This window comes from Cucumis melo, chromosome 7, assembly GCF_025177605.1.
Source record: "Cucumis melo cultivar AY chromosome 7, USDA_Cmelo_AY_1.0, whole genome shotgun sequence".
Lineage (NCBI taxonomy): Eukaryota > Viridiplantae > Streptophyta > Magnoliopsida > Cucurbitales > Cucurbitaceae > Cucumis > Cucumis melo.
This window is the reverse complement of record NC_066863.1, coordinates 3921590-3948939: the sequence shown is the minus strand read 5'-3', so window position 1 is coordinate 3948939 and position 27350 is coordinate 3921590. Positions and strand designations below refer to the sequence as shown.

The 27350-nt window shown below is 32.7% G+C and overlaps 4 protein-coding genes across 6 annotated transcripts; 2 read left to right on the top strand and 2 right to left on the bottom strand.

The window, feature by feature from the left end:
- The first annotated feature begins 6795 nt into the window (after positions 1 to 6795).
- Positions 6796 to 12748, top strand: LOC103501819 (gamma-glutamyl hydrolase 2-like). Its single transcript, XM_008465527.3, has 10 exons — positions 6796 to 7413; positions 7515 to 7601; positions 8457 to 8546; positions 9023 to 9117; positions 9961 to 10021; positions 10840 to 10929; positions 11017 to 11079; positions 11548 to 11636; positions 12284 to 12376; positions 12484 to 12748. Exons 1-10 carry the CDS (start codon positions 7021 to 7023, stop codon positions 12515 to 12517), a joined length of 1095 nt encoding a protein of 364 aa, XP_008463749.1. The 5' UTR covers positions 6796 to 7020; the 3' UTR covers positions 12518 to 12748.
- A 422-nt stretch (positions 12749 to 13170) lies between these two features.
- On the top strand, positions 13171 to 17895 carry LOC103501820 (uncharacterized). Its single transcript, XM_008465529.3, has 8 exons — positions 13171 to 13470; positions 14222 to 14277; positions 14365 to 14489; positions 14700 to 14859; positions 15266 to 15696; positions 15866 to 16345; positions 17125 to 17227; positions 17584 to 17895. Exons 1-8 carry the CDS (start codon positions 13279 to 13281, stop codon positions 17717 to 17719), a joined length of 1683 nt encoding a protein of 560 aa, XP_008463751.2. The 5' UTR covers positions 13171 to 13278; the 3' UTR covers positions 17720 to 17895.
- A 494-nt stretch (positions 17896 to 18389) lies between these two features.
- LOC103501821 (uncharacterized) lies at positions 18390 to 21768 on the bottom strand. The gene is made up of 4 exons (XM_008465530.3): positions 21600 to 21768; positions 20366 to 20488; positions 19037 to 19156; positions 18390 to 18658 (listed from the first exon to the last, which is right to left on the bottom strand). The coding sequence occupies exons 1-4, from the start codon at positions 21634 to 21636 to the stop codon at positions 18603 to 18605; spliced, it is 336 nt and encodes a 111-aa protein (XP_008463752.1). The 5' UTR covers positions 21637 to 21768; the 3' UTR covers positions 18390 to 18602.
- A 1693-nt stretch (positions 21769 to 23461) lies between these two features.
- LOC103501822 (uncharacterized) lies at positions 23462 to 26915 on the bottom strand. 3 transcript variants are annotated; one of them, XM_008465531.3, is made up of 7 exons: positions 26482 to 26915; positions 26121 to 26186; positions 25860 to 26027; positions 25483 to 25653; positions 25014 to 25223; positions 24661 to 24749; positions 23462 to 24384 (listed from the first exon to the last, which is right to left on the bottom strand). In XM_008465531.3, the coding sequence occupies exons 1-7, from the start codon at positions 26570 to 26572 to the stop codon at positions 23746 to 23748; spliced, it is 1434 nt and encodes a 477-aa protein (XP_008463753.2). In that variant the 5' UTR covers positions 26573 to 26915; the 3' UTR covers positions 23462 to 23745. The 3 variants fall into 3 exon arrangements, with proteins under 3 accessions (XP_008463753.2, XP_008463754.2, XP_050943909.1); XM_008465532.3 differs by having other exon boundaries at positions 23462 to 24378; XM_051087952.1 differs by lacking the exon at positions 26482 to 26915 and adding an exon at positions 26287 to 26346.
- Between the last annotated feature and the right edge of the window lie 435 nt (positions 26916 to 27350).

Here is a 27350-nt window from a genome sequence, read left to right as displayed (position 1 = left end):
GATCTTATTCGACCCATTGTGAATTTAGTGAACTTTTCACAATATATGGTGAAGTGGGTATTTGAGTCATGTTCGTGTTATATGGATAATATCACGAAAATATTAGAAAATGTAGAACATGGTACATATATCAAATAGAATATGAGCTTACGAATTCACATTGTTTTTTTAAGACAATTTTACTTATTCTAGTGCTTGAGTTTCATGAGTCTCTCAGTATAAAAGTGACTAAAGGAGTTGGAGCAAAGTGATTAGAAAATGGATTTTAAGAATTATTTCATGACTAAAGAGCTTTCTTTTCTATAATAGGAAAAAAATCAAAACAAAATAACAAAGATTGTAAAAGATAAACTGCTTTTTAAGAAGAAATGAGCTCCGATTCATAATGGGTCTTATAAATTTCTCTAATGAGTTGTCTTTATACTCATAATATAATACATGTTAACTTTGTCATGGAAGCAGTACCTCGTCCACAAAATCCAACGAAACTATACTTTATGGAAATAAATCGAACTTTGAACAAAGTTTACAAATGGAAGAAATGTCTATGAGAGAAAACCACGTTATGGAAAAAAGTTTCCAAAAGCATTTTGAAAAAGAGGCATATTTATAGACTATTTGTTGTTATTTGAATAGACTCGTCTTTGTTTCATATTGATTATATTCGAAAAGTCATGTCCATTCATGAAACAAAGCTATAAAAAGCTATAAGAATGATCACATACCATTTATTCCAACAGTTTGTGACAGTAATGGTGAGGTGAATGTTTACTATATGGAGTTGGTCATGTTTTATGGATTGTCTAAAGCTTTTGAGGTTGGTATATTTACCGCTATGGATTAAACCAAGATTTCAAAATCCTTTGAAATATCTTGATTGGAAATTCAAGATATATTTGAACGAGATTCAAAATCTTGTTGATGCAATTTTAGATCATCACATTATTATATATGTGAAGTTGTTTTTGGTTTCCTTTGAATCGAATCGCAAAAATAATTATGTCGCATATGAGTTAGCATCACATGTTCATAGTTTTCGATTTTTGGAGATGTGACTTGAAAACCACCCTCCATGGATAATTCAACCCTCCTTTTTTTTTTCTTTTTTTATCTGTGGTCTCCTTAATTTTTGGTTTAGTTTATGTTACTAAAAAAAATTTTTAGTTTATGTTACTAAAAAAAATTTATAATTAATTATTTTACATTAAGTATTTAATATCTAAATGTAAGATAAATTATTTAAATTTTAATTAATTTACACATGTTTGTTAGTAATTAAAATAAAATATTTAATATTTCAAACTTTCTTTGTTTTGGTTATACAAAGTAAAATTTGTAAGCTTATATACCTAACAGTACTAAATTTAATTTAAGATTACTTCAATTCATTTTTACAACTTTAATTATATAATTAACAAATTTTACTAACAAGAACTTGACTAAGGACACATATATGTACTTAAAGAATTAAGAATTGTCAAGTTTAGATTTTTCTCGACCCAATTTATTTAATATTTATATTTATACTCATCATAAAACAAAATTCATAATCTAAATATTTCGTAAATACGTGGTTTATACTACTTTTATTTTTGTTAGATAGAATATATGAGAATTAATTGAAAACCAACCAAATGAATGATTTTAAATTTTATAACATTTTGTATGCATCATCACAAAGTAAGATCACGAAATCAACCTATATATTGATAATCAACTCTCACTCGTTGGCCATTAAATTTATTTTCCCTTTACTTGTGTACACAAAATGATAACTTTCATCAATTCACTTCATAACAAAGCAATGAAGAAGTTAATTATACAATTCATATATTAAAAACGTGGACAATATTTTATTTCAATATAGTCAGAGAAAATAATACCCTCTTGTGGTCTCAATTTTTTCTTTTGTTAGAGAACAAGTACATTTGAGATACATAAGTTTTTAAAGCATACATGAAATGTAATTAATGAGGGAATTCCATCCATCATCTCCCCTCCCTCACGTTCTTCACTTCATCTCAGTTCTCATGTCACACACCATGGCCAACGCCCTGCCGCCGTCAATCCGCCCTCCACCTGTCGTTGATGGTTGTCGTCCGGCTTCAGATCTGCTCCTGGATGGTTGAAGAAATATTTTGTTTATAAATTTTCTCACACATATATTATATGCACCAAAGAAAAAAAAGATGGATTTCTCACACACATATTATTATTATATGTACCCCAAAGAAGAAGATGGATGAATGATTAGGCATGGTAGAAGAAAGAGAGAGGAACGAAAACAATTGAGCAATAATGGAAGCTAAGAGAGAGAAATAGTTAAGAGCAAGAGATACGGATTTGTCAGCTGTTTTTTGTTTGTTGACAGTGCTCATATATAGCATCATCAAATTTTCAAATTTTATTTTCTATGCTTCATCCCCTCTTGATTCATAGTTACTCTATGTTTGCCCAAGTAAATATAAAAATGGTCCAAGGTATGAAGTACTAAAGATGATATGGGACTACAAAAATTGATTGGTCCACGACGGAAAAGACTAGTAGGAAGAAGATATGGGACCACGGTAAATAATTCGTAGATTCCAAGATAATCAATGCAATGAAAATATCAGTATTTCTATGAATGAAAATAAGTTTAGTTCGATAATAATTGATATGATATTTTAGGTGAAAGCTTCTACCTTCATCTCCACAATTGTTGTGTACTAAAAAACTCTGGTTCTTGCACTTTCAAATTTATAAACAAAATATTTTTTCGAGATAAAAATTGGCTATTGCTTCAAGAATCCTTTAAGTATGAAGTTTGAGACAACAACCCGAACCCAACCTAGGTGGTTCCGAAGCACCCATCCTAGGCCTCCTGGCTTAGAATCATAATTAGGATTAGTGTTCTAATTAGCCTCCCAAAAGAGCACTGCATGCAAGAGTCCTAAAAGCATTTTTCATTTTTATATATTTATATATATATAAATGAATGGTAGGAATTAAGAACAGGAAGCAAACAAATTTTCAAAAAAAAAAAAAAAAAAAAAGAAGAAGTTTATCTATAAATTCAACCAATATCTTCCTTCGTTTCATCGTCATCTTCTTCCTCTATTTTAACAGCTCTCCATTGTTTCTTCTTACAATGTTCAATTCAGCTCTCTCTCATCTCTTCAATGGCGGCCGATCCACCATTGCCGTCCTCAATCTCCTCTCGATTTCCCTCTCCTTCTTCCAAATAGGTCTCGTTAAAGCCACCACTACTCACAATAATCCTCTCTCTAACAACATTTTCTTACCTTCTGAACTCGAGAGATCAGATCATAACCTCCAATTGCGTACTTGTACCAAAGTTAATCCCTCGCTCAACTACCGACCGGTGATCGGAATCCTTTCTCATCCTGGCGATGGCGCCTCCGGTAGGCACAGTAATGCCAGGAACGCGTCCTACATTGCGGCCTCGTACGTCAAGTTCGTCGAATCCGCGTGCGCTAGAGTTATTCCTCTTATCTATAACGACCCAACTGAAGTTGTGGAAGAGGTAATAAGAAACAAGTAATGAAATGAAACCACTATATATGAATGTGAATAAATTTTTAAGAAGAATATAATTAGTCCTTAATTTGTTGGCAGAAAATGGGTTTGGTGAATGGAGTGATTCTGACAGGAGGGAAGGTTAGAGATGGATCATATTATTGATCATCATATCTTTGTGTTTGAATAGAATGATGATGATAATATTATTTATCATTGGGTGGCAGAAGGAATGAGGGAGGGGATCATGTCCCTTTATATGGCATTTCCTTAGGTTTTCAGCTCATTACCAAAATGGTTATCCAGGTAATTAATTTAGTTTATTTAAGTAAGAAGAAAACAACTATGACTTGGGGTGTAATTACTATCGTATTTTTCAATAACATACGTAGTCTCATCTCGATATTTATTGTACGTATTTTAAAGTCAATTGAGCAATATTTACCCACTTCTTTTCATTAAATTTTAGATTCGCAAATACAATATTTCTTATAGTTTCGCTTATGAAAATAACAACATGGAGTTTCTATATATATGTCATTTCTTTTGGTAGAGTTCCACACTCCTTACGAATAAGGGCGGCTAAAGATTGTATTACATGGGAAGACCATAAAGTGAGTTTCGAACACTTTTTTGTTATGTCTCGAGCTTGGTTTTTAGTCCTATAATTTTCACATTTCTACGATTCTGTTTTATTTCATTTTTTGTTTTTTGTTTTGAAAATTTAGCATGTTTTCTTTGTATGTACTCTTATAATGATTTGCATATTTATTAAGTACATTAGTTGAATTCTTTATCAAATTCCAAAAATAAAAATAACCTTTGAAAAAATACTTAATTTTAGTTTTCAAAATTTAGCTCTCATAAAAGAAGTTGAGGTAAAAGTAGTATCTGTAAGCTTAATTTTTAAAAAACAAAAACAAAATATTTACCAAATGAACTTACACTTTTTACTTTAGATTTTTATTTTTAGTCATCAGTGTATCACAAGTTACTGTAACATTTCACCTGAAACATTTGAACAAGATGAAAGGTTATCTAGCTTTGTCAAAGATCAGTAAAGGAACCACCAGCAGAAAAGGTTCTTGAGAAACTAATCTACAATTACAGCCCTATTTACAATGGCAAAAAAGGGTAATAGTAATACCATTTTTTTTTTTTACTTTTTTAACCTTCCCCTTTTCTTAATTTTTTGGTCTTTGTTAATATACTTCCATGTATATGTGAATGCAGGAAGGGATATGATCAAGTTTATCTTTTTGAGTAGATGGGTTACTTTGTTACCCTTTGGAATTTCCATCTATGCTTTCTTGAGGAGTAATGTTGTAATAACTTCATTATCTAAATAAAAAAAGACAGAGAAATCATAAATTCCAATATGTTTCGATTTTTTTCGCCTACTAGTGGGTGTCTTGTTCCAAATCGGATCAAGTTAGGTGGGTAAAAAAATTCTACTCACTACTATTGATTTTTGAGTTTTTGTAATTTAAGCTCCAAAATGCAAGAGTAAAAATTAACGTGTTTTAAAGTTAGAAACACTGTATAAATGATATCCAAATATAGGTTTCTCCTAAATTTTAATTTGAATTCAAACGTGATTATTAATTCAAATTAAAATTAAGGTTAAATTCGTAAAACTCTATTTATTTAATCTCACTTTAATTTCAGTAACACACCGCAATTTTGCTAATATATGACTTTAGTTTAGTATCACAAAGTTCATACCGAAAGGGTTCATTTTATTCGTTTACAACATAAATATAAGAACGGTCTAAGTTAATTAGTATTAAAGCACGTTTTTAGTTTGTAAAAATGAAATAATGCACGTCTTCATATCGAGGGCCTACAAAAAATTGATCCATGGTAGACAAGACAAGCAAAGGACCACAACAAATTTTTCATTGAATCCAAGACAATCAATGCAATGAAAATAATAACATTCTATACGTAAAAAATGAGTTTCGTTTGATAGTAATCGATATAGAATTGAGGTGGGAGGTTCAATTTCCATCACGCTCTCAAATTTATAATAATTTAATATTTAAAGTTTATTAAATAAAATATGTCAGTTTAATTGATGTTCAAAAAGTTCGAACCTTTGATGATAATATTTTATAATCAGAAGGGTAATTTAGTCTTTATTATTTTTTTTTATATATATATTTCCTCGACTTTCGAACGGATAGCGTTGGTCCCTATTGGAATTGGGAAGTGACATTCTATCATTTCATTTTTGACTTTATTTCTTTTTATTTTATTTTCAAACTCCTAACATTACATAATAATTAGTTAATTTTATGAATAAAGAAGAAAAAGAAAATTATCCACTCAAAATATCTTCTTCTTTTTTTTTTTAAATAATGTGATTTTTAAAAGTTATGTAAAAAAAATCTAGTAGAACGGAAACTATTATTTATTTAATATATTTTTTAATATCGGTACACAATTTCGTTTACTATCTTATTTTTATCAAATAGTTTTTGTTTTAATCTATTTTTGATATTAATTTTTAGAAAACACATTATTTATAAAAAAAGTGATTCCACCAAAAAGCAAAAAATGTTGTCACCTTTTCTTTATCTATATCAAAATTTATGTAAGATCAAAATATTCAACCAAAATGAATTTATATTTTTTAAAAAAGTTAAAGACTTTAAAATCGGTTCTCACAAAATGCTAGAAAATTATAATTTAGTTGAAACGTCGTTTTATCATACATTTTTAGATTTTTAACTTTTAATTATATAATTTTAATCGTTATATTTTTGCATCTTATAAAAACGGTTACTTATAACATTAAGAAGATATTTACATATTTGTATTTACTTAAATAGAAATTATTATTATTTAATTCATTTCGTTAAAAGAATAATTTTAAGAGATCAAATTTAAGAATATTAAAAGTTGGGACTAAACTTAAACACTTGAACAAACGAAAAATTAAAATAATATTATAATCTAATATTTATTTACTACAGTCTCGTAAAAATTTGGTAAATAGTTGATACCATACAATGTTCTTTTTAGGATTTTATCAATCTGAGTTTCATTAAAAATAAATATAGAAACATTTTTAGTCCTAAAACTTTTATTACAACAACATTTTAGTATTTTAATTTTGATTTGTAATAAGTTTCTGGGTTGTATTAATTTGGGATTTATGAATTTTATTGTTTAATATAAGCAAAGTTTATCAAAATTTGATTAAATTATTACAAAATTGGTAGATGAAGTTTGTATTTCAATAAATAATAATAATAAAATTAAAAAAAAAAAAAAACGTGCACGAAAATGAACAAAAATCCATTAGTCATTAGGAACCAATGAGAGAGAGAGAGATAACATTTTCGGCGTTCACTGATCAGAGTCATCATCTTCAACGCTTCACCAATATAATAAGCTTCCATGAATTCATCAATGGCATTCTTCATCGTCTCCTTCTCTCTGTCCTTTACTCCCACTTCCTCGCTCTCACACTTTACTTGAACAACTCCCCTCATAATGTTCAAAAAAGTGGTTGGCTTCAAGCCCACCATTTCTGAACACCCCTTTTCTCCGGCTTCCGTTTCCCTCTTCAAATACACATGGGTTTTCTTCCTAATCATCATCTCCCTCAAATTTAGCCTCGTTCACGCTGTTCATCCGTACCCCAACATCATCTTACCGTCTCAATCTGTCCTTGACTCGTCGCCCTCTTGTACAGCAATGGATCCCACGTTGAATTACCGGCCGGTGATCGGAATCCTTAGCCATCCTGGCGATGGTGCTTCCGGTAGATTAAGCAACGCGACGAATGCGTCTTACATAGCTGCTTCGTATGTCAAGTTTGTCGAATCGGCTGGAGCAAGAGTTATTCCGCTTATATATAACGAGCCGCTTGAGGTTATTTTCGAGGTATTGAAAAAGGGTTATGAACTTTGAGACTTGTGTTTTTTAGTTTTTTTATAGGGGATGGATGATCGAGCTTAATTTAAGTACTTGTGGAATTGTTACAGAAGCTTAGTTTGGTCAATGGAGTGCTCTTCACTGGAGGATGGGCTAAAAAGGGTTTATACTATCTTGTTGCTGAGAAGATTTTTAAGGTTTTCCCGTCCTCAAAGATAATTATACTGTTAATAGCGTTTTTCCATTAAAAGCTATTGCCTATCACAATATAATCAGTATCTCGGATGAACATAAGTTTCCTTTTTAAAATAGTATGATTATAGTAGGAGTATTGATTCAAGCCTTCTGTCTAAAAGTATAATTACTTATATCTTAATTGCTCTGAGTTTTATGACTAATAATCAGCCCATGGAAACTAGGCATGAATCAACTACAGGCCTTGTTCACTATCCGAGTGAGTGCGCTTATGTTAGACTTTTAGTTTTGGTTAGGCTAAATTATGAAAAATACCCCTGTTCCAAAAGTACACCTATACTTTTGAAAGTCAATATTACTGTTGAACTTCCATAAACTTTATAAACTATGATGGAGTAAAATGGGGTTTGGAATGGAATGGTGTTGACCTGAAAATGTGTGACCATCCAAATTTTCGATGTAAGTCATCATAACACAAGTTTAGATCTCAATTTCCATCCGGTGTTCTAAAAGATTTATATATCAAAGGTAGTTTTGAAATGTTTATGGTAGAAGGTCAAGAGTAATATTACAACTTTAGGAAGTATATGGATCTTTTTTGAAACAAAGGAGAAAGTTTGTGGTAGTTTTTATAATTTAACCTTTTAATTTAATTATTGAAGCCCTATTTCCTAATGATAATTAATTATACAAAGTCCAAATTAAAAAATGCAAGCTCTGGTGGTGCAGACATCTTAAATCTGGGAATCTAATGCTTCAGAAGTGATTTACTCCTAGGACAACTATACTACTAATGATGCACTACCTTGAGCCGAAGTTGAAAATTGTCTTGATAATTTATTGTGCTGTTTTTGTAGAAAATGTTGGAGAGGAATGATGCTGGGGATCGTTTCCCTTTATATGGCGTTTGCTTGGGTTTTGAAATCCTAAGCATGATCATCAGCAAGGTTATCCATTCATCTCTTCAAATTTTGTGGTAGTGATCACTGACGAGCCAAAAACTATCCTCATGTATTTAGGCAATCACAACATTTCTTTGACCATTTGTTATATGCATCCACTGCTTTATTGGTAAAAAAATAGATTATTTTTAATTCTACCATATTTAGTACAGTAGTTCCAATGTCATGCACAGTCTCTTCGATTAGCTCGACTTCCTGCGAGAGGAGTGTTTCATGGATGCGACTCTAATTAAAAAAAATGATCTTGAGAAATAAAAGATGGATAGGACATAGGGACAGAATAGTGTTTCCCCTCTTTGCATTTCCTTTCAATGACTGAAGGATGCTGCAATCCTTCTTTTGGATTCCTTTAGTTGTTTGGTGGAGAATAAAATCATTTTCAACCAAAATTGCTTTTAGTTACCATTAAAATTGAGTAAAATATTTTGCACCTAAATTTCATATTTTGTCTTAATTTACAGAATAGGAACATTCTTGAACCATTTAATGCATCGTATATGGCATCCACACTTCAATTTGTGGACAATGTAAATATTCAAGGAACAGTCTTCCAAAGGTATGTATCACCATTCGTGGTTGTTCCTTCCAATTAGAGAATTTTCAAATATTTTGAGTCTTTGACAAAGAAGCCACTGGTACTACTGGAAGATCCCTGTTGAATGCTTTGTGCACTTTTTTCTTTTTGCCCTATTTAAATTAAAAAAAGAAAATTATTGGGGCCTTAGAGATACAAGGTACATTCCCTCACCAATTGTACAGTTGTAAGGTAGCTACCATCTAGATAGCATTTGAACTGTTCAGTTTGGTCATGTATTATTTTCTTCAAGTTTTGCTTGCCTGCTTAGAGTTGCACATCTTTCATACTTATATTGCCGAATGTGTCTCAAAGTTGGAGTCGGTGAGGCGTAGTTTAAATCTATAATGTTGACAAGGCATGGTAGTGATGCTCACCTACTCGCCCAATGGTACTTCACCGATATGCAATATTCTTTGCAGGTTGTGTTATTGTTATGAAATGTTTTCTCCTTGGGAAGGAGGGCTCTATAACACGAACTTGGGAGTTCAGAAATTATAACAGATTGTTCATACCTTCTCTAAAACGTTTTCCATAAGCATTTAGATTGCTGATTATTGCAAAAATATTAAGGTTTTATCCTAAATATTCATTTATCATGACTATATATTTGCCAACGGCATCTAATGTGTTGTAAATGTGTTTATGGGTTATTAAATGTTTGTCTCATCTGCCTACTTTTCTGAGACCCATCAATTTAAATCAGGTTTTTGTTAGACAATAAATATTTTTCTTTTAGGACGTTGTATAATAAGTACTACTATTTATTATAAGGCTGTTTTAGTTGCTTATCCTGAGGCTTACAATTTGTGATCTTATCTGTAGATTTCCACATTATTTGCTGGAGAAGTTGAGTACAGATTGTATTGTTTTCCAAAACCATCTTGTAAGTTCTTTTGGGTTTGATAGATGGTAGATGAATAGTTTCTCTGCGTAAATTAATGCATGCCATGGCAGTTTAACATTATTTATCTTTTAGATTATTACATTGTGGGAGGGGTTTGAGCCTACACTTCTTGCGAGTAGTACAAATGTCTCAGTCTCTAAGCTATATTCAAATTGGGTCTTTCAGTTTACACATCACTCAATTGTTCATGATTCTAAATTTGGCTGAACTATTTATTTTCTTCAATTTATAGATGTACTGGGAAATGTGTATTCATGTTTTAGGATTTCTGGTTTAATTTTCCATTTGAATCAACACAACTTGTCAATATCTAGATCAGCTTGCTTCTGCATGGAATTTGGCTCCTTTTGAGGCTAGTTGAGATTTCAGGTTTTCGAATTGGCTAATCATGCAAGGGTGATCGAGTGATCAGTTCACCTCATGCTCTCCGAGACTGAAATCTCATAATTCAAGATATAGGTTAATCCGGTTGCTATTGTTTGTGCAATTAAATTGATTTTGCGTGTTGTGAATGTTTGGATTCAAATTTAAATAACACGTTCCCTTAGAAGAAGTAATAATTTGAATCCAGCTTAATTCTTCATCCGAAAAATGTTTTCTTTGTCTTGTTCATCTCAACTTTCTAAGATTTTACTCTGATATCCAATGTAAGTTTTATGTTTCTGTAAACATACATGCTCAACTGCAATTTGTATTCACGAACAATATTGCAATATAGGGTTTAAGGACTTCAGAATTGGCCTTTGTTAATCAAATTGTAGATCAGTGTACCAATATAGGTCGTGTTTTCCTTACAGTATGGTATCTCGCCAGAGAGATTTGCACATAATGAAGAATTGTCCAGATTTTTTCAGATATTGACAACTAGTAGTGACAAAGACAATAAGGTACTGACGTTCAGTAAAGTTTCTCTCAATTGCTCCTCTACCTCTACATTTTAGTTGAACCTACAGTTATGTTTATGGTTATTACAGGTCTATGTCTCGTCTGTACAAGCTTGGGATTATCCTGTGACTGCATTTCAATGGCATCCGGAGGTTATTATTTGACTCACTTTATTCCTTTCATCTAGTATTGGAACTTTCTGTACATGCTTCTGCTTATTTTGTATATTATATACTTGATTTTACTGTAATCAAATTCAACTCCGAGGGCTGGAACCATGAAAGAAAACTCTTTAAAGATATTACAAGTAGTTAGTTGCGCAAGTGATTAAAATCATAAGGTGTGGCGCAAGGTGGACTAGACAGGGATTATTGCTAAACATCCAGTTGCCACATGAAATGAATCCTCTCCCCTTCAACAAAAGAAGTTATTTAGCCTTTTCATCAATACATTAAATTAAAAAAATCTCCACTTTATGGTTAGCTGATAACAAAAATTTGTAGGATCCCCTGCCTTCTCACAGCGAAATCTACATGCATTGGCGTTTGATAACCTTGTCATTTGGTCTCTGCTGATGTATAAATCAATCAAGCGCCTAAAATTACATACTTGCATTGCAGAAAAACGCATTTGAGTGGGGCTACTCCGTGATTCCGCACACAGAGCATGCGATTGAAGTGACACAACATGTTGCCAACTACTTAGTCAGGTTAGAGCACGGATGTAAAGTTTTGGTAACCATTTTGTTTTTTAAAATTAAATCTATAAACACTACTTCTTATATCAACTTTTTTCCTTTGTTATCTATACTTTTTCCATGGTTTAAAAAATTATGTCAAACTTTGAAATAAAAAAAGTTTAGCTAAATTTTATTTTGTTTTTTAAATTTGACTTAAGAATTCAACTATTGTTTTTAAAAAAGATACAAAATCATTGTAAGACGTGGAGAGAAAATAGACTTAATTTTTAAAAACAAAACAGTTACTAAAGCAGACCTAAGTTTTTTGTGTTCCATTTTTGGGAGTATCTAACCCCTGGCCTTTAGGCTGTATGTTGTTTTTATCTTCGAGATTAATTTTGTTTCTCCTATTAATTGAAACTTTCGCTTTCGTTATTTTGCATGAGCATGATTAGAACTGTAGCGTAGATTGTTACATGTGGAGTTTTTTAGTTCAACAATAGTGGTATAGGAAGTTAAACCATCAGTCTCTGTAATTATAATTGGTGTTTTATCTACTGTGCCAAACCTGGATTGTGGTTAGTGGTTCTTGAGCTTGCTATTAAGCGCTAGGCACTAACAATGTTTATATGGCAAAGTTCATGAAGAATCTTCAACTTCAATGTTTGTGTCTGTAGTGAGGCCAGAAAATCATCGAACAGACCACCTGCACAGAAGGTTATTGAAAATCTCATCTACAACTATAGCCCAACTTTTGGTGGCAAGGCTGGGTAACTCCAAATTCTTCGTTAGATCTTGCCTCAATATTATTATTTCCTTTAATCTCTTGATCACTAACTATCTCTTTTTTTTTTTCAACTTAATGTGCAAAATGTAGGAAGGGATTTGATGAAGTTTACATATTCACATAGAAAATCTCCAGCTACCTGATCAAATGTACAACTGCCATCTGTCTAGTGGAATTGAATTGTTGTACTATTACATTGAGAAGTGATTATTTTCCATTGAGAAAGAAAATTAGAAAATTGGCAACACTTAGTTATGTAACTTCTAGCATGTATCCCACCATCTTAGTTTCCACGCTTTGAATAATTGTTGAGACTGCTCAGATGATATTACTGATTCAAATTTGCTTTTGTTTAGGCTTTTCTTCTATGCCAATTTGAAAATAGTTTTAATGGCTAGCCTATTTTCTAAAATTAAAAGTAAAATTAATTCAATTAATAAAAAAATTCATTGGGTTCATTTTTTAGTTTTGTTGGTATCTCAGTACTCAAAATTTTGAAATTGGTTTTTATTTGATATACTTGTTTCAAATGGTTACATTTTTGACTATGTTATTTGAGTGGTTTAATATCGTATCGTTGTGTTCAAGTTCTATATCGTTTCTCTCTCAAATTTAAATTAATTTTTTAAAAAATTAACCAGTTAATTAGAGGCGAAATTGCGAATTAGGGTAATCTAACACGAAATGAAAATTAGACATTTTGAGAACTGAAGAGTAAATAAAAACTATATTAAAGAAAATTAGGGACCATTGTTTAAGCAAATTGGCGAATGATTAGAAGTTTGATTTTCTCACCCAACCCAACGGATTTCACTTTTTTTTTGTTTATTAAGAAAATTGAAATTGGGAGAAGAAAATTTGAGGATTTTATTTCTTTTTATATAAATGTATTGGAAATGGCGGGAAAGAGTGAGCAGCGGAGGAGGGAAAATCGTTGATATTCTTCTCTCTATCTCGCGCTTCGTCTTCCCTTTTTCGTTCTCCGTCAGTCTTCCCATCTCAACGCAAATGGCTGAAATCGAAACCCTAGGTATTCTCCAAGACATTGAATCCCTCGTCGCCGATAAGCTTCAAGTGGTAACCACCTCCCTTGAATTTCTGTTTTCCTCATTCGTCACTATTTTGTATCATGTTTCAATCGAGAGCCCCCTCTATTACTCTAATTTTGTGAATTACTTTCTTAGAAATGTTTAGTTAAAGTCGATTGAGGTGCTTATTGGGAATGGGTTAGTGGCGCTTTAGCCCTAGTTTTGCTGCCGAGTTGTTTATAGTTTTGAACGACTTATGTTTCTCTGGATAATTAGTTTATGTCTCTTGCAGAGAGTAGTATTTTCAAGAAAACTGTAATTTGTCCTTTCATTGTCAGGGAAACCCCTTTGTTGCCGTTTGTAGATGGAGTTTTATCACCGAAAATGTTGTTAGTTTAGTTGTTTTAGGTGAATTTTCTGTATTGTATGTTTTTGGGTACTGACGATCGTACTTGGGGAAAAGGAAGATTTATTATTATTATTATTATTATTATTTTTGTATGGTTTCAATCAGTCTGCATGAATGGCTGCTTCGTTTGTCCTCACAACCATCTATAACGTAAATATTTAAAGATGCCAAGCTATTTAGGGTCAAATGAGTTATTCAGGTTTTTCTTTCAAGGACTGACTAGGCCAAAGCTAACTAAGGAGTTCTGCATGAGTTTCATTTCATCATTGTTCATTTCCTTTGTTTCTATGTACAACTTTTTCTTTAATTTTCAAAAATTATAATTTAGAATCTGGAATAAATTTAAATTTTAGCAATCCAATACCTGCTAATTTTGTTCTACATTTTTCAGGTTTCCTACAAGTGGCTAAGTCGAAGTTATTTGATATCTTCAGATACTGCAAAGAGGTTAGGAACATGGCAAGTTGACATAGAAAAATTGCTCGTGGTTAGTTGGTTGTCGTTCAATGTTTTAAATGTAAAGTTGTTTTGTAGGTTGCTTAAAGAATTTGTTGAAAAACATGAAAGTGGATTACAAGTGGTCTATGCCTTATCCGGATGGTTGAAGAAGGATCCTCCAAGTTACCATATTAGGCTTGTTTCTGGCTCAAAACTTCCTGGTTAGCTTCTGATTTGATGCATGTTTTTCCACATGCCGTGATGTTTCTCTGTTTTATCGAGAAAAGATTTTGGATAATGTTCGGGTGAAATTTTTATCATACCATTCTTGAGAACTCATGCCTCCGTCTTATTATTCAAAGAATAATAACTGTTTAGAGCCTACTCAAGGGACTTAGCAGCTTCTATTTTTTCTTTCAACTTTTGGCCAGAAGCAAAGCAAGATTTTGGTGGCACCTGCTCTATTCAAGTTTATAGTGTTCAAGCTTCCATTCCAAAGGATCCAGCTGCACTTTGGAATGCTGAATTTGTTCAGGCAGAAGAGCTCTTCAAGCAGCCCTTCACTGTTGACAACTGTTTGCGAGATAACAGGTTTTGTGCATTTGGTGCAGTTAAATTTTGCACTTGGATGGTTTATTATCATTTTGTTTCATGTTTTATCATAAGCATTCTTCGTGATGGATATGAGTTTGCAAGGGCATAATTTATTTTTTGGTAGAGATTGAATGATCTGAATCCTTATAGAGTAGAGACTACACTGCACCCACATAAACCTCCTGAGGATATCCATAGTATTGAACTTAGTATAAGATATAGCAATATACTTTCTCATGACGTAATAATAATGTTCTTTTCTTTCTTTCTCTTTCTAGCTATGATTTGTGCTACTATTCAATTAATACTAGTTCATTTGCAAGATTCTTGTTTGGATCTTTATTTTCTCCAGTGCAATAGCATTGGGAACTCATTTGCTTCTTTTCCTGTGGTTCTATTTTAGGTTCTGTGGGATTTCCAATTCCTATGTCAAGCGCAATATTGATGAGATACCTGCAAGCATTGCAGCTTCTATCCCAAAAAGTGCAGTAGATACAGAATCGAGCAAAAAGATGACAAGTTATCAAAATACTACTGTTCCACAACCTGAAAAAAGTGAAATGCAAAAAGTTAGTACTAATGTTGGCCTACAAAGTTCCACTGTTGTCAAAGAAGTCAAAAGTGAAGGCAACCATACAGATCATCAGGCCTCCAAGCCTATTGCAGTAAAAGAAAAAGTTGCTTCCTTACCTTCTAATAAGAAGAAAGCTCAAGGTGATAAAACCTGTTCCAGTACTGGAGGGTTAGCAAATTTATGGGGACGTGTACCTATCAAGTCTAAACTTGGTGACGATCATGCAGATGTAAATCGTGCTACTGCAGCAAATCCTACTGGTTTGTTATGCCTCCTGGTTGATTTCATTCAAATTTCTCGTGGACTGAATATGAAATATGTTAATTTAGAATGACATTCTTAATGCATTGACAGAAAAGATTGGAACTTGAAGTAAGCTCTGTATAAAGTACTGACCTTTCCTTTCTAACCCTTGGGTTTCTTTTGCAGTATCTAGTGCAGAGGCACAAATTTGTGCACATGAAGCACTCCAGATTGAAAACAGTGATGATGATGATCAAGATGTAAATATCAAAAGAAGTTCCAATGAAAGCGGAAGAAAAAGGAGGGTTGTTTTTGATTTCTCAGATGATGAAGAATTTGAAGATGCAGTCAGTTTGGCATCACCTGAAAACCCAAAGGAACAATCATGTCTAGCTCTGAAGCAACACACAGAACTGCCTAAAGAGAAAGCTCATTTGAACAATGACGAACAACTAAATGGAAAGCTGAAAATCAAGGAGGAAAAGACAAGTGAACTCGAGCAATCTTCAGTAGAAGAAAAACAACGTAATTGCTCCACTGAGAAAAATGAAGTTTGTGCCCATGAAAACGACTCTATTAAGGGAGAAAAGCCAGTCGATGCTACTCCTGCTTCACCTAAGAGGAGAAAAGTATTGAGGACAAGAATTGATGAGCGTGGGAGAGAAGGTATACCTTCACAACCGGTTTCAAATTAAACTGCCTTCTTTATGTGTCTTGGTTTGATGAAGTCTATTTGGTTAAAATATCATTTTGGGTCTTCTTATATTTTGATGTTCTAGTTTCATCCTCTATTTTTAAATGTCCAAATTTGACCCCTGAACTTTCAGTCCATCTCAAAATTAGTCCCCAAAGTTCATCTATGTTTAAATTTTGCTAGAAATATTTAGTCCCTATAAGCCTTTTACCTAAAAAAAAGTTTGCCAAATATATTCGTACTGCACCGTTTTTATTGAAAATTATTATTAATAATGATATTATTATTTCGTGAGTTGCAACTTCAAATTTTTTTAAGATATGTTGGAAGTAGCAAAATATTATTTTAACCTAATTGATTCTACTAGCTATTTTCGAACTTGCTTCGTTCACCTGGTAAATGATGGACAATTTTTTAGTTATACATTGCCAGCTACATGTTTGATGTTTGTTTGTTTTTTTGTTTCTGGAAGGGAAGATAGTTTCATTTTTACATGCTGAAATGTTGCATTTGAAGAAGCAACAGAAAGTATTTTTTGCATGATGGGAGCAAGAAATGGTTTTTTTTTTATGCATTTAGGTTTTGGTTTTTACCTACTATTTGCGTGTGCAGTTAGAAATTTTAGCCAACAGAACTTGATAACTTTAGAAGAGGTTTTCTTTTGGTTCATAAATGATAGTGTAGTAAAATTAATTTATCTCTTTATATGTTTGCCTTGTGAGTTAACCAATTCCATTTTTAATTTTACTAGTAAATGAGGTGGTTTGGGAGGGTGAAGAGCAGAAACAAAAGAAGGATGACGTCTCTTCAGCAAAGATATCTGATCAAAAAGCAGTAGAGACTACTACGAACAGGTTACTTCTAATATTATGTCTTTCAGTATAAGTTATCAACTTCTTTTCTTCCATTCATTATAACATCCACCATATCCCGCTTTGAGGATTTGATATAGACAGCCTTCATACTTATAAAACAGAATCGATGTGCAAATTAAGAAGCCTTGTACTTCCTAGGCCTTCTAGTTTTAAAGCTGTAAGATTATTACTGCCACCAACCATCATGATTAAAACTCTTAGTTGAATAACAAAAACACACACACACACACAAATACATGATTACTGTGATCTGTTCTAGTCCGCAAAGTATTATGTATTGGCTTTTCTTAACTCGTCATTCAATAAGATTTAAGTTTTTGTGTATGGAAATCCAGGCCTCCTGCGGCTAAGAAGTCACCAGCCTTGGGCAATGGTGGTGCAAATCCAGCAGTGAAAGCAGGTGCTAAAAAAACTGGAAATGCAGCTGGCCCCAAACAGGGAAACATTCTTTCTTTTTTCAAGAGGGTTTGAAGAACCGATGGAGCTAACTTTGTAAATAAAAAGCTTTGTATCTTTATAATATCCTACTTTTGACTTTTTGGCGTTTCTTTCCTTCTTTCTTCTTTAATTCTTTTTTATATGTTGTTGGAACGGTTGGAATGGGAAGAACAGGTTGTTGATAAATGCAAAGCTAGGAGTTGAGTTGATGTTGGTCTCTCATGAGGAAATTGTTCTGCAATGGTAAGCCAACCTTAAATTCAATTTGGTCAGCTTGAATTTCATACTTCATTCTGATCGTGATTTGAATCATACAATTGAAATGACCATCCACGTGCTGAGGATACTTTTTTCCTTTAGTCCAACAATAGGGAGGTCAAATTATTGAGTTTTAGAATTGGTGTTTTAATCCTCCTTGCATTAACATAATTTCATTCTTTTGCAAGTAATATGTTTACAAGTCAATGCCAGTTTGTTTAATAACTGTGGCACATCTATTGAAGAACTAAAAAATAAATCCAGAAGTTAATTTTGTCCATTTATATGACAATAAATGATGAAATTTAACCAATATACATGTAAACGAGGAATAACATAATATGGAGAGCCTAATTGTCATATTACGATGATGAACTCTCTTCAGGTTTAACCAAATTGCAAATATTATATGAAAATGCAGGAATTAAATGTTTAGACCGCGACAACTCCGAATAGACATTTCATTCCTTTCATTGGATCAAAATGAACTTACAGCAACTTAGCGCAAGTCCCCAATTGATCAATATGGGAAATCTTTCAAAGTACAGACTGAAAAGAAACATTAGAAAAGGAAGTAATATTGTAATATACATGATTTACAATCAATTTCCAACACAAAAGATACACAGCCTCTTCCTCGTCTCTCTCGTATTTTACTTCAAATCAAGTTTGTTGGCTCGCTCAAAACATACTTAGGCAATTCGTATTTCGCACCTGCAATTGATTTGTGAGAAAGGATAAAAAGAACATCAGGAAATTTAAATAAATTGATAATATATGCAAAAAGAGCGTGGGATCGAACCATTTGTTTTTCCTTAGACGATGGAACAATATGCTTTAGAAGTGATAATAAGTATCTTATCTTATCTATACCCATGGCTTTCATTCTAACTGAATAAATTATAATAATATTTCACATTTCCCAATTAGAATAAGATATTAACAATTTTACAATTGTCCTAATGCCACAGAAACCAAGAATTAGGCCCTAGATCCGAGAATGAAGTATGTAAGGTAGAGTGAAGATATTCTAAAGAAGTTGTGGGGTTTTTTTTTTGGATCAATGAAAGTAGTGGAGTTGACTATAAATACCTCTTTCATCATAACAAATGGTTAAATCAGCACTTTGTACAATGATCCCTGCACTATCAACAATTGCTTGTGCTAGCGTCAAATCAGCTTCTGCAGCAGCTCGAAGTGCATCCCAGATCTCTAATGCCCACAAAATAAGATTCTTTTTAATGGTTTCAGCTTTTATATGAACACTACAGAGCACATTCATCTGGTGAATATGAATATGAACAACAAACAAAAACTCATGCCACGGTCTCATGTCTAACTACAGTAATGACCAATTGATGAGGTGTAGCTTCATTTGTAAAATGCATGAAACAAAATTTGAAACTGAATTTAAAGCCTTGGATGCTAATGATAATTTCTCCTACTTGCTTCAATACATATTACCATTTTCTTTCATAGGAGAAACCATCTCATTTATTGATGAAATAGATCATAAAAGAACATTCTATCGGAGACATAGTACAGAAGAGCAGCTCAGTTGTGAAAGAGGGCAGATAAGTTGAGGAAAAAGATGACTTTACATTACACATTATCATTTTTTTCATATTCGTCAATGTTTGACCAACTTACATGCGTCTCAACTGATACAACGACTCATGGGATAACTCATTTGACTCTAAACATTCGAGGGTCAAAAAAATCCATAGAAAATTAATCTCTGAGTAGGTAGCCACCATGGATTGAACCACGACTTCTTAGTCATCTAGTGAAATTATGTCTTCTTTTCTACTACTAGGCCAACCAAGAAAAGTTACATTACACATTATCATTAAAGCAGTTTTCATCATTTCCATGGTTACAATTACGTAATATAAGTTGTTTATTAGCACACTCGTTCCAGTTTTTCTCACTTTCATTCAATTATTGGTGACATTCATACATAGCTGTACCCTCCAAAAGAATTTTATTCATATCAGGCAGCAGAGCATTTTTATACAGATCAATGGCATTGAGGATGTACATTCTGCTGAACTATGTGGTAATTTAACTAGAGGTCTAAAACTTGATGTGCCTTATCTATCTGCAGTTGAAAACGAGAAGATATGTAGTGAACCTTTAAATTAAAGAACTGACCAACTAATACTCCTAAGTAGAAAGTATTTTCTGATAGACTCGATCAGCCTGGCTTACAACTGCTCTAACAAATGAGGGTGGTGGAAAATGCTCAATAGCATAGTCTTAAATAGAGATCAGATCACTCTTAATTCTTAATGATCCATAATACAAAATCCTCTTCCTTTTACATAAAGTATGATATAAAGTTCAAGATTAGGTCAATAAATAAATTACAAAGACTAGAAATATAATGCAAGACCAAAAAAATTGGCATTACAGTATTACCTTTTCTGCCACCATAATGAGGTGCAGTATCCCAAAATTCATCACGCATCCGCACAAGATCTGTCTTTGTTATTGGCTGGGGATTCTTCCAAGGTTTAGGCTTCCGGATTTTTTTCACAGACCCTGAATCAAAAAGAACCTTCAAGTGACTAAGAGGATCCTATAAGTTCCTTACAACTTTTGAGATTAACATCTAAAGAACGATGATTGAAGCAATAAAGTTGAAGAGGCTGAATTTCATTAGAAAAATAAATGGATAATCAATGACAGAACCAATCACATCGACTTTACAACATAAAAAGCCACCACAGTTGCCATTTGGCGAAGAATGTTAACAACATGGAATTCCCCAAAACCATGAGAATTACTATGAGCATTTCAATCCTTTCATTGAATAATGGGATCGTATCAGTTTTCAAAACTCAACTCCACGAGGGAGATCAGCAGAACCAACACTTCTTTGAAATTCCATTGAGAAAAACGAAAGAATTACAAGGGCATACAAGAAAGCGTACAAAAAGGAGCCCATGAACAAACAACAGAAAAGTGCTACAATGTAGCAAAATCAAACCAAATTTTAGCCTTACTGCAAAAAGACAAACAAAAGGCGCCTCCTCCATTGTGATGAAACAGCCACTATTCCCAACCCAACAAAATCCAAAAGAGCTCAGCCAACTAGCCCAAAGAGGTTTAGCAATCACTGCAGGGGTGTATGAGATACAAAGAACTAACCGCCCTAAATTGGCATCCCAATAAAATGATGAAAAAAATACCAAAGACCACAGAGTTTCCAATTAAAAACTTCAGCAATCAAATCACTTGCTACAACTAAATGAAAAAAAACTAATCAATCTCAGCTCTTCAAGACCAATAATTAGAAGCTTAAGAAGCTCAAAACCAAATGTCTTATAAAAACACAAATTACACTCAAGAGAAAACCAATCATTCACTACAAGCTAAAAAGGAAATCAGTGAATCACAAAGACTAAAATGCCAACAATCTATTCGCTTAACAATAAAGCTAATTCAAATTAACAAATTCCCATCTTGCATTCCACAAACACGATTAACCACTCCATCAAAGTGGGGTCACTGAAAATTCATCATAGAACTGAAAACGAATAGAAACCCAGAATTAAACATGAGAAAAAAGATGACAATCCTTTATTTCGCAGAAGAAGAATCTCGGAAAACAATCAGAATATAGAAAAAGTAAGTTGAAGAATAATCTAACCGTCGCCTTTGGCCTGCGACGATCCGGCACAACCCATTAAAGAGTACAAAATTTGGAGAGAGAAAGAAGAAAAGGGGTGAGAAGAGAAGGAAGAGGAAAGGCAGATTTGGAAGGAAAAAGTGAACAGAGGGAAGAAGGTTCGCTGAGAGTCCAAAAAGTCAAAAGCCGAAGCTTTGAGTCCCTGTGGTTTTAATTACTTAATAATAATTAGGATAATTGTTATGATAGAAAAAAAAAACTAAAAAAATTTAAATCATTTAACATTTGATGAATTTTAGGGATCAAAATAAATTTTTGTTAAGATTTACTTTTTTTTTTTTTCTCTTGAGTTTAGTGTAATTATTATATTATGTTATTTTAAATTAAACTTTTACCGTTTATTTCTAACAAAATTCTTAAATTTTATAAGGATAGCTTTTTAAATATAGAAAAAATGAACCAAACCATCTACCGATTATATATAAATTTTAGTTTAGATACACATTTGTAGAAGTCTATCAAACGTCTAATAATGATAGAAACTAATATAGTAAATAAGAGTCTATCAATATCTATCAATTATAGAAATTGATAAAACATCTATTTGTTGCATTAGTTTCTATCATAGACGTTTAAATTTATGTAATAAAAACTTAAACAAATCATAGAAGTCGATTAGTGTCTATCAATATATATATATATATATATTGCTATTTCTGTAAATAGTTTGACATTTTTTCTATCTGCGAAAATTTTTGTTTTGTAAAAAAAATTTATAAGCACGTAGATTTCGAATGACGTTTATAAATTTAATCTATAGTCCTACACTTCTTTATAGTATACTTAAATATATAAACTTTGAACAACATCTACCAACTTTATAATTGTTTGGATCTATAGAAAATTGATTACACAAATATTAAGATTTTATAATTATTTTGATATTTTTTTTTAATTAAATTTATAAATACTCTTTTTTGTTTAGTCATCTACTTTCTTTCAACCATGTTTTTTTAATCAAAGCTAATTTTTTTAAAACTAAAAGGAAAGTTCTTTTAAAAAGTGGAATTATTTGATGCCTTTTTATTTCAATTGGAACTAAAACTTATTGTTTTGTATTTTATTATATTGCTATATTTATCAAATAATGTATTATACATATTCTTTTAGAAAAACTGTATGTCTAATCCAAGTGATATAATAAATTGATGCTCTAAGTTTATGTTAGTTAATTTATTTTAAGATTTAAAATTATTAAAATTGACTTCATTAGCAACTGGCTGATTCCCAACTTAAAAAGAGAGTTTCTTTTTACAATGAACTCAACAAAGTATTATATTATTTGGTATGAATAAGATTCTCCTAATAATATATAACAAAAAAAGTTAAACAATTTTCTAAGTTTTCTTTATTAAAAAAAGAAAAAGAAAAAAGTGTCATCTAGGCCATCCTACTTTTCATATTTGAATGTAAAAAATATTATTGGAACTCCATGTGGTAATTGGTAAAGTTGTCTAATTATTATTTTTTTAAAAGTAAAAAAAAAAAAAAAGTGATAATGATTTGGGGTATGATTTTTTGTATAGTACTTTAGACATTTTTTTTTAAAAAAAAATTTGGGGTATGATTTTTCAATTTAATATTTTTAGAAAGAAGATAAAAGGAATAAGTATTTTGAAAGTACAACAATGCAAGAATAAAAATTTGAACCTGCCAATCACTTGATAGTTATAGGCATGGTTGGATTGGATCATGCATGGCTGATGAAAGAGATTTAATTATACTATAAGTTTTAATGTTTTAGTTATATAGTAATAGTTCTCTGAGATTATTACTTCTAACACATGATAGATCCTACAAAGAAATTAACAAAGATGGGGCAGTTAAGAATTTGTGGGTACATCAAAATGACAATTAATTCCCACGAGTATCAACAAACCAATGTAAATCTAGGCCTACATTCAAAGGATACAAGAAAAATAACATAGGGCTAAAACAAAAAGAAGCCATTAAAGCTCAATTTTCAAGTTTCTTCATAATCCATTCTTCAACAATGTCCATCTATCTCCTTGGGGAAGCTAGAAGTTATCAAACCTTGCAGAAAACTGAGGTCATTTGTATACTTTGGCTGTGTATAGTCAAATGAATTCATCAAGACTCAAGTTCATCAGAAATGGAAGGATGAAGAATCATATCTGTACTTATTCCTGATATTGTACTGGTCATACTTCGGCTCGTTATAATCCGTCCTCATCTCTGCAGATTTTGGTTCAACCCCGAGTGTTCCTGTTAAGATATCTGATCCTTTCTCTTTCTGTCGATGTCTTGATCTATCCTTCTGGCCCTTGGACCGGCTGAGGGAGGAAGAAACCATGCCCGTCCTGTAAAACTCGGCGTACTCTTGTCCTGAATGGCTGTGCTTGTTTAAGAGAGATGGATTCTTGATACTTGATTTCATTTTGGGTGGTTTCAATTCATCATGTTTGATTGAGACATGCTTGGTTTCAGAGAGAGGAATGGCAGTTTTCTGTTTCAAGGACACATTGGCCTTGATCTCATCTTCTGGCATCTTGAGAGCATCTTTCAAAGGAGTTAGACCTTTCTCCTTGTTATCCTCTGATCTAAAGTAAGGCCAAAGAAAGGATTTGAGATTTCCAGGCAGCAATTCTATAGCTTGCTTGTAAAGTTCGGCAACGACCTGTCCGAAGGACTCCCACCATGTTTCTTCTTTTATGGTACTTACAAGCTTAGTCTGTTTCCCCTTGCTCAGTTCTTTCGTTTCAGTCTCCAAATGTTCACTCTGCACCTATGCACAGTTTATTACATTTCAAATCATTTGGCTAAACAATTATTTTAACTCCTATAGATTTTAACTCCCATAGAAAAATACAACTCTCGAACTACGAGATTTCAAAAGGTCAAGTTGAGAGGCATCAAGCGCTTCCCAAAATTCTTTCAAAGATTAAGCAGAAGGAATTGAAGAGCTTGGCGAGATTGTTGCTAATTATCATTATAATGATTAGAATTACAACTTTGTTAGGTGTTCCAGTTCAAGTTGGAAAAGGGAGATTTGTGTCCTCACCATAAAAGAGAAGAATGACAGCTTGAATCCATGCTGAAGCATATATGTAAAATATCCTATTAGAAGAGCACCAATGAACATGGCAACATCTGCAAAAAGTTTAATAGTGAGAAAGGAGTAGCCCATTAGCATTTGAAGCTGATATTGAAAGGTTTAAGGAAATGGCATACATCGTGGCAGCATAATTGATTATATTTTATTAATATCTAACACTAAATTGTTTAAAGTTCAGCTCTATTTTATATGGGTGTTGATACGACTGTTGCCAGTTTTCTTCAAGTTTGTTCACCAGGACCAACGACTGAGCTAATACATAACATGACCAAACTATTTGCTCATAATTAAGTCCAAACCTGAGGTAGAAACTGAACCATATTGGTAATCACAATCCTCCTTGTTAAGAGATATTTGGCGAAGTGCAGCATTTCCTCTATCAACAACCAACAACGAACAGGTACGCCTGACATATATGACATCAAAATCATTTGAAAACTTGGCTTCCTCACCAGGCCCATCGCTATAGCCTGGAACATTCGTCTTGCCTCCTGCTATTGTTGTCACACCTACAAATACCTTTTCACTCAGAGAGAATGTTTGTACGTCCAAATGCAGTATCTACTACTTACTTCCACACTCAAGTTCAACTCTGACCGAAGTTTTTAACAATGAGGGGAAAACGATAACTTAACTTTGTAAACCACAATACTTTCCGAGTCTCAAGAAAGCAGAGAGTAAGAAACTTAGATTTGAACAAATTTTCATTCAAAGCGAAAATCCTACATTACTATTTGGGGTGGGGCAGAAAAGACTAATGTTATGTACCGGCATCAACAATCTTTCTGATGGCAAGATTCAGGGTATCAGCTACGTATACATTTCCTTTATCATCTATAGTTACGCCTTTTGGCTGATTGAACCGAGCATCACTTGGTTTCCCATCGACATGCCCTTTGTACCCCTGGAAAGACCCAGCAACCAACCTCGCTCTACTATCTGAAAAGGCAATAGTTTCTAGACAATTACAAACCCCAGATGAGTAAACAACACCATTCTCAATGTGCTACTTAAAAATGCTTCCATCACATATGAGCTTTTGGTAGTTACCAAGAATAGAAACCAAGCTGAACAAAGTTACAGCAGTTAAGAAACATCAATAGAGGTACATGTGTCATTAATGGAGAAGAGAGAAATGAGCATACATCGAGACAATGGCGGAGAAACCTTGACAACATTGCTATTAACCGAATCAACAGCAAAGAGTTCACCATCCTCGGAGACACGAATCTTGTAAGGAACCATTCCAATTTCATTTCCCTCTACAATAGTTTCAACTAAGTAGCCACTCTCAAACTGAATAGCATTCCCATCTGTAAGAAGCAACCTCTCATCCACATTAAATTTGGCCAGATTACAGATAAAACATATCAACATTACAAAGCAAAAGGATACTGCAAAGTCACCTGGTTGAGGAGTTTTGGAAGAACCAGTCCATTTAAGAAGAGAAGACAAGTGCCTTGCCAATGTTCCTGAGTAATCAGAATGCATAATAATTTTCAAAAGATCAACGGCATGAAAAAGATCACAAAAGGCTTGAAAGTGAGAACATAAATTTCTAAGAACACCTACAAGAAACAATAAATAGAGAACCCCAGATGACCCTCGACCGAAATGTCAGGAGGAAACTTGAAAAAACAAAATCCAATGAAATTCTAGCTCGCCCCCACTGAAAATAAATTGCAAATTTTGGGCGTAGTAGGCATATTTCACTAATACCAAGCGATAAAAAAAAAAAAAAAAACAGTTTAATAAGAACCCACTTACCAGAAGCAGCAGAATCAACTTGAAAACTCGCAATTGGGACTATGAAAGCAAGGAAGAGAAGGGGATTTCTCATGATAACCGAACAACCCATCACTGAGATGATGGAGAGGGAGAGATTTGGAGCAGTGAAAGGATGAATCAAGAGAGTTCCAGCTTCTTTCTTTGGGAATTCATTTCCGTCGTTCCATTTCCAGTGAACTTAGGAATTTGGGTTCGAATTTGAAAGGGGTTCAGAGGCTATGATCCGAAGTGGGAAATGGGTTTTGTTTGATTTTGCTTTGGAATGTGTGTGTGTTAAGTCGAGAGAGGCTATCTTGTTCTTGTGCTCGCTCTCCAATCCCACTTTCCTCGCTTGGTTTTGTAATGGTGTTTGGAGTTTGGGTCTGGATTTTTGTCAAGAAACTCAAAACAAACATTCTGTGTGTATTGAGGGAATATTTGTGTCTAATTTTCTAAAAGTTGTTTTTATAAAAATATAAACTGTTCTTTAGATTAAACTTAGAAAAGTAAAACTTCTCTTTTCTGTTGATTAAAGTTCATTTGGAAATTTTTCTTTTCTCTAAATGGTTACTTTTTGTTTTCTTTTTAATACACAAAAACAAAATACCAAGTGATTTTAATTTGATAACCATTTTTAAATATGTTATGAGTATGAACAAATAAAAGATAAAACAAAGAGAAATTTGCACAAACCACTCCAAACTCTGAGATTGGTTGAAAAATGGGTAAACTTTGTCTTGCTAAAAAAAATAAGATTGTTTCAACGTAAGCAATCGCGTAACCTCCTGTGGTCTCTGCGCATTGAGATAATGAATATGGAAAGGTGAAGCGACTATTTCTTTAGACAGAAGAAAATGATCTAGAAATTA